At 32.9% G+C, this 7,545-nt stretch overlaps 1 protein-coding gene across 1 annotated transcript; it reads left to right on the plus strand.

Annotated features, from left to right (window-relative positions):
- Positions 1–1,307: 1,307 nt before the first annotated feature.
- Positions 1,308–4,884, plus strand: LOC127101020 (protein OBERON 3). Its single transcript, XM_051038327.1, has 2 exons — positions 1,308–3,385; positions 4,071–4,884. Exons 1-2 carry the CDS (start codon positions 1,489–1,491, stop codon positions 4,655–4,657), a joined length of 2,484 nt encoding a protein of 827 aa, XP_050894284.1. The 5' UTR covers positions 1,308–1,488; the 3' UTR covers positions 4,658–4,884.
- The last annotated feature ends 2,661 nt before the right edge of the window (positions 4,885–7,545 follow it).

Genomic DNA, 7,545 nt, shown 5'->3' on the forward strand with positions numbered 1-7,545 from the left:
AAAATTTAATTAAATAAAAACACACCATCTTTGACTGAATTATTATTGTATACAATTAATGACAAAATATACACATAAAATTCAATTACCATATTTGACTTTAAAAATACAATTAGAAAATAAAAAAGCATTTTTTTTTTTAATTTATAAAGAAAAGTAGATAGTAACAGTTATGACTATTTGACTGTATAAATTATGGGAAATATTATTTTCACACCATTTTGAATATTAGACACAATATTTGAATATATATATATATATATATATATATATATATATATATATATATATATATATATATATATATATATATATATATTTTGAAATTGAGATCATTAATTATAAATAATATATTTTTATAATATTAATATAAATGAAAAATAAAAAACATATAAATTTTAATATTGGATAACGCCACTCATAAAATAATTATATTACCAATGCACTTTTTCTATAAAATTTGAACAAACCTCCACGAAAAAAACAATAAAACAAATAAATTCAAAAATCAAATGTATTTAGACCAAAATGTAAAGAAAAAATATTTGACTATTTAAATTATTTTATTATAAATTAAATATGAGTAATGTTAACTTGTTAAAAAAAATTCATAAATAAAAAATTTATATTGAAAAAATTAATAAAAAAATTAATTATAAATTATTGATAAAATCAATACACAATTATAAAAAAAATATTTTTATATTTAATCCTTACCCATTAAGTATATCAATTAAATAAAACAAAATAGTATAAAACTCAATAAATTAAATATAATAAAAACACAATATTTGACTGATTATTGTATAAAATTAATGACAAAATATACAAATAAATTCAATTTCTATAAATAAAAACCTTATTGGTCAACTGTTATCGTATCTGTGAAGTCTATCTTGAACAGTTCTTATTTTAGTGAAAAAGAAAAAGAAAAGTATCCAAAGAAGCAACGCAGAAAATGAGGTTTGCATAAAAGAAGAACAAGTCTTGCTAGCTGTTGCCGTTACTTACACTTGTGACTCTGTCATCCCTTAACTAACACAAAACTTCAACTATATATATATATATATATATATATATATATATATATATATTCAAATAAAAATATATATTTATTCAATAATAATGGACTCTCTTTAAAGATATTTACTAAAAAAATTATTTTGTTTGAAAAAATATAAATTTTCAATTTTCAATAAATTGAATACACAAGTTTTCATAAAAAAAACTTAATCATTAAGCATTTTTCTAATTTTATACAATGTATTCAAATATAATTTGATTTAAGTAAAACAAGTATTCCATGTACTTAGTTAATGTGAACGGTTGAAAAATATAAATCCAGCCGTTGCTTGAAATCATAGCTATTTGTCTATGCTCTGCTGAAAAACCGAAACCAAACATAGCCATAACATTAAAATTGTTAACCTTAGTTTAGTTTCTCTCTCCTAGTTAAGCTGTCCCCCTCTCTCTCTTGTTCCTTTGGCCATGATGGCAAACAAAGATCTTCGTAATGGTGTTGCTGACTCTGATGGTGAAAGTTCAAGGAGCAAGTTGTCAAGACCGAATTTTGAGCCTAACAAAGGCTACCCAGATGAGAAAGATGTTGGTTTTCGGAAGGATTCAGAGATGGGTGGTTCTGGTTCTGGTTTTGGTTCTGGTTCTGGTTCTGGTGTTGGTGGGTCTAACAATAACAACGCTGTTGGTAGTAACTCAGGTATGCAAGAACTAACCCTAAGCTATCTTTGTGGAAGTAAAAAATTGAGTCTTGCTGATAAAGATGTTCATGGTGATGGTGATGATGAGAGTTTTCTGAATTCTTTTGATAAAATGAGTCAAAAGGGTAAAGAGGTTATGGTTTCTGAGAATTCAAACCAAGATGGGAAATGGGTTGAAAGAGATTTTCTTAGTTTGAGTGAAACAAGAGAGGATTCTTCCAAGAGATCTGTTGAAGAAGAAGATGTTGAGAGAGAAAGAGAGAGTGTTAGGGATAAGAAACCGAAGCTTGAGACACTGAATCTCTCTCTTGCTTTACCTGATGTGTCTCTTTCTCTCACTGCTTCAAACGCCTTACATAATAATGGTGATCAGCAACAGCAACTGGTTAGGACCAAACCTAGTAGGCCTTCAACTACAGTTACTACTTATTCAACTGATTATACAGCACCTTCTTTGTCTCACTCTTATTCACACCAGTTTTCGCACAATCCAAGTTGCTCTCTAACGCGGAATTCGACTGAGAATTTTGAGTTTTCGATGAGCAAAGATGATCATATTTGGAACTGTGGTGAAGGGACTAATGGTTCTGTTCATAGCAGGTTTAAACCAATAGGTGATGGTGTTCTTGCTTTGTCGAATCATGGAGGTGGAACCGGTATCAGTTCGTTCATGCAGCAAGGGAATAATAGTCAGTATAAAACTACTAGTTCGGAGAATCATTCTTTTTATCCGTCTGAGTTGCCTGCTAGACCTAGATTTGAAGCTCATTCAGGGGATTCAAGAGGAAGAAACTCTGAGAATCTGAGAATGTTTGAAGGTTTAGATGGTGGTATGGTTAGGAATGTTTCGAGACCGGAAAGAATTGTTAGGGAAATTGTTTCAGAATCTATCCCTATTGTTTCACTGACGGTTCAGGAGTTTAGCGATGAAGTCGTTGCGTCGACTCAGGAATACTTGAAGAATCTGATTGAGAACAAGAAAGAAGAATTGGTCAGCCTTCAAAACCGCCTTGAGAGAAGGTCTGATCTTACCAAGGAGACTCTTTCAAAGGGCAATAAAGTTCAATTAGAGATTTTAGTTGCTGTCAAGATGGGGCTGTCGAGCTTTTTATACGGTAATCTTCAATTATCTGAGATGATAGAGATTTTCTTGTATAGGAGATGTAGAAATGTTACCTGCAAGAGTTTGCTTCCTGTTGATGATTGTGACTGTAAGATTTGCTCGGGAAACAAAGGGTTTTGTAGCTCTTGTATGTGTCCTATTTGTTTGAACTTCGATTGCGCAAGTAACACTTGTAGCTGGATTGGATGCGATGTTTGTTCGCACTGGTGCCATGCTGTCTGTGGCCTCCAAAGGAAGCTCATCAAACCAGGGCCAAGCTTGAAGGGGCCTTCTGGGACATCGGAAATGCAGTTTCATTGTATTGGATGCGGACATGCCTCGGAAATGTTTGGATTCGTCAAAGACGTGTTCATGTGTTGTGCTAAGGATTGGGGACTTGAAACTTTGTTGAAAGAGCTTGACTGTGTTAGGAGGATTTTTATGGGAAGTGAAGATCGCAAAGGGAAGGAATTGCATTTTAAAACCGATGACTTGCTATTAAAGCTTCAAACTAAAATAGTATCTCCTTCAGATGCCTGCAATTACATCATGCAATTTTTCAACTGTAAGTGTCTCAACTGTGCTCTTTATTAAATTTGTTTTTGAGTTGAATAAGTTCTATAATCATAGATCGGTGAAATAAAGGAAACTTAATAGTTTTTGGTCTTTTTATGCTTGATTGGAATGAACAATGAATCATGTGTTACTTTGAATATTTATGCTTAATATGGCACGAATGTTATGCTACAAACTCGGTATGACATTATTTTCTTTCTTGGTCAAACTATTTGTGTCCTAGCATTGGTACTTTGCATTGAAGTGCTTCATTGAGATAGTAAGTGTTGGAATGTTGTAAATTCCTAAACTGACGCCTGACGCCTATGAAGCACGGACACAGACACCTGACACTAACACCCATAATAACGCCTGACGCCTATGAAGCACTGACACAAACACAGACACCTGACACTAACACCCATAATAATTTGAGAAAATAAAGTGATTAATGTAATCAAATGTGTTGATGTTGGACACATGTCTGGTGTTCTATATGTCTTCAACACATAGAACACCAGACATGTCTTCAATCTGAAGAGTTAGTATTACATAAATTGCAACTTTTGTTATTATAAACTTGCTTTGTTTTGTTATTGATCAGCTTTTTGTGATGAAGACATGTTTGATTTCGTTAAATTATTTAAGTGTTATCTGATGTCTAATTTTTGAGAGATAATTATTCTGACAAATAGATGCGGAGAACATGGCAAACTATCCGGCTTCTGGTTTTTCTTCAAAGGAATTGGTAGTCTCTCAAGCCAACCTTCCAAAGGACACACTATCTCTTCCAAAAGCTAACTCTTCAATACAGAAATACTCTTATGACTCGAGCTACTCGAGGCCACATTCCGGTACCTCGTCTAAAGATCTTCATCAAAAAGACCTCAAAGCTTCCATCTTAAGCGAGCTAAAAAACGACGCTGATCTTCAATTAGCAGCTTTACTAAGCAAAGGCGGGATCGAAAGCTTGGAGAGCATCGTGCGGATAAAGGAGGCAGAAGCTAAAATGTTCCAAACTAAAGCAGACGAAGCGAGGAGAGAAGCAGAAGGGTTTCAGAAGATGGTCAGTTTAAAGACTGCTCAGATGGAAGATGAGTATACAACAAAGCTTTCGAAACTGAGTCTGCATGAGACCGAGGAAACGCAGAGAAGGAAGTTGGATGACCTGAAAGTCGTGGAAAATTCCTACTTCGATTACTATAAAATGAAGAAGAGAATGCAAGATGAGATCGATGGTTTGTTGCAGAGAATGGAGGCAACAAAGCAGCAATGGATTTAACCTCTTTTTTTCCTTTCATATTATTATCATTATTATTATTATTATCCGGTTTTATTTTGTTTATTGAAGTTCTGCTCCGGTATTCTGACTGTTTCCAGAATGGATCATTTTTTTCGATTTTCGGTTTATAGATTCGCCGAGATTCTGGTGTTTCATTGCTTATAGAGTTGTGTTATTGAAACATACAATTTTAGACATATATCTTAACTGTTATATATTTTCTGTTATATATTTTGCATGGTTTGAGAGAACATAATAAAAACATGAAACTGAGTGGTCCTTGGTAATATACTACTTGGTGGATGAAGCATAAAAGGATAATGGTGAAGCACTTTGGTTAGATTGCATTTCTAGGATTTGTTTATTTGGTGACATTGAAACAAGTTCACACCATGTTGATGATTGTGAAAGGGAATATGAATCTTTTCATGGTTTCATTTTGAGCAATGTGCTTTCATGTTTCACTTTTATATTCGACAACTAAGAGCATCTCATATCCGTATGTTTGAAATATGATTTTTAAGTATAATAACGAGTTTTTATGTTAAAGCATGTGGTAAATATAGGGGTAATATCGACAATAGAACATGTTTTAATATTATTGTTTTTGTCTCTTCTATGCAATGCAATTATCATTTTTCTGTCTTAAAAGTTGGTCTTAATTTTATCTTATTTAAGTGTTCTTGTTAAATGTGGGTGGCTAGGTAGGACTTTCATATTTAGTGTTGTTAGTACTTTTATGGATGAAGCTCTATGTTGATTTTGTAGTCGTGACTTTAATCAAATATTTAAATCTCACATGAATCGAAGTGCCATTACTCATCTTCCAAATCGTATTGTAAAGATGGATTTTTGTTATAAAAAAGAATCGTGTTTTTCAATAAAAATAACAATAAATATGTTTTCTCAATATTGTTAAAATACTCATTTCTCAAAAAGAAAAATTCATGACGCTTTTAATATTTTAGAAGATAAATTAGATAAATTGATGTCTATAATAGATCAAATTAAATCAATTGACGCTTTTAGTAGGACAAATCAATTCAATTGACGCCTACACTTTAATCTTCAAAAGAGTGTCAATTCATCTGTCGCATACATTTTTGTATTTTTGTATTTTATTTTATTTTAATTAAAACAATTAATTAATTAATTATTTTTATTAAATACTAATATTTAATTTAAATCGAATTATATGCAAGGATATTTTTTACACTAATGATAATGACCTACTTGATCATACATGCCACCGATTTCACACCTCTGAGGTACCCTATCTCGTAGAGGTCTCTTTTGATTCACATGCTGAGATGTTTGATACAAGGTCCTTGGAGCATCACCATCACCATCATCCCTAAAAATTTCTTGTAATTCTACGTAGTCTTGTGTATGCATTAACACACAGTCGTAATTGCATTCATTGCCCATGTTGTTGTTGTTTGGGTTGCTGAGGTTATTGGTGCACAACTTGGTCGATTGAATGACGACGTTGATGTGAATGCTTCGTTGGGGAAAGGAAAATGGTTGTTGTAGTAATTGGTAGCCATATGTTTGTTGAGTGTTTTGGTGTTGTGATGTTTAAGTGTTTTGGTTATGGTAGGAAGTGTTGATGTCATGTGTTTCTTAGGTGTTTTGGCTATGGTAGGATGTGTTGGCGATATAGTTTTGTTGGGTGTTTTGGTTATAATCATGTGGTTGTTGGAGGTATGGGGTATGCTTTTGGTTTTGTAGTTCAGTGAGTGACATGTAATGGTTGTGGGTTTGAGTGTTTGGGTTGGTAAGTTTGTTGGATAGAGAGTTGTGTGTAAGTGGTTAAATGTTGACGCTTGTTGGCGTGATTTGACTAAATACTTATTTTCAAACACAAACTCAGTTGTAACCGACCTCAATACGTATAATTAGGAGTTAGTTTTGATTCGGTTGGCATGACATCGTCAGTTAGGACCCATTAATGATGTTTCCATTGACGACACTCAACTTTAGCAAAGTTTGTCCATTCGGAAAAGTTCCATTATTCCGAGACTTTACGTTGATGCCATTTTCCTAGGAACCACATGGGTGTTGGAACAAGTTTGGTTCTTCATTTATAATCCTTGAGTTTTAATGATAACAAAGTATAAAGAACAATTTTGTACTCTAACAATTTGTTAAGTGTGAAGAATCCAAACAAGCCTGATGCTGAATAGAGTATACTGTGAACAAGTCAGATGCTGAATAGAGCAGACTCTGAAAAGCTAGATGCTGGATAAAGCAGAATATGAACAAGTCAGATGCTGGATAAAGTAAGACCCTGAAAAACCAAGACGTTGAACAAAGTTGGACAAAATAAACTATGAACTCTAGATAAAGAGACTCTAGACTCTGGATTTCACCAGACTCTGGACTTCATAAAACTCTGGACTCTAGACTTCATCAGACTTTGCATCCACTCTTACATCCAACACAGACAATACTCCATATCCTCTATCCCACTATCTTTCTTATGCTAATTTATCTACTGGTCATTAGCTGTTTAACTTAAGTATCTCTACTATGCATGAACCTACCTCTTATTCTTCTGTTATCACAAATCTGCATTGACAACAATCCATTCTAAGTGAATTTATCTCTCTCACTGATACACATACTTGGGACATCCAACCTTTTCCCCAAATAAATAGACCATTGGATGCAAATGTATTTTCAAACTTAAATTTTTACCTAATGCTATCATTAAGAGATATAAGGCTAAACTTATTGCTAAGAGTTTTAATCAAACAGGAGGATTAAACTATCTAGAGACTTTTAGTCTTGTAATTAAAATGATCACCATTCGTTTGTTATTATCTATTGCATCTTTTTTAATTGACATCTACACTAGTTAGATATTAAGACTTCCTTTTTGCATG

Source organism: Lathyrus oleraceus, chromosome 7 (genome assembly GCF_024323335.1).
Source record: "Lathyrus oleraceus cultivar Zhongwan6 chromosome 7, CAAS_Psat_ZW6_1.0, whole genome shotgun sequence".
Lineage (NCBI taxonomy): Eukaryota > Viridiplantae > Streptophyta > Magnoliopsida > Fabales > Fabaceae > Lathyrus > Lathyrus oleraceus.

What these genes read in the sequence shown, in the direction of transcription:
- LOC127101020 (XM_051038327.1), top strand. Translation starts at nt 1,489, where the DNA reads ATGATGGCAAACAAAGATCTTCGTAATGGTGTTGCTGACTCTGATGGT. An exon ending in CATCATGCAATTTTTCAACT is followed by an intron (nt 3,386 to 4,070) that starts GTAAGTGTCTCA and finishes TCTGACAAATAG; the next exon opens with ATGCGGAGAACATGGCAAAC.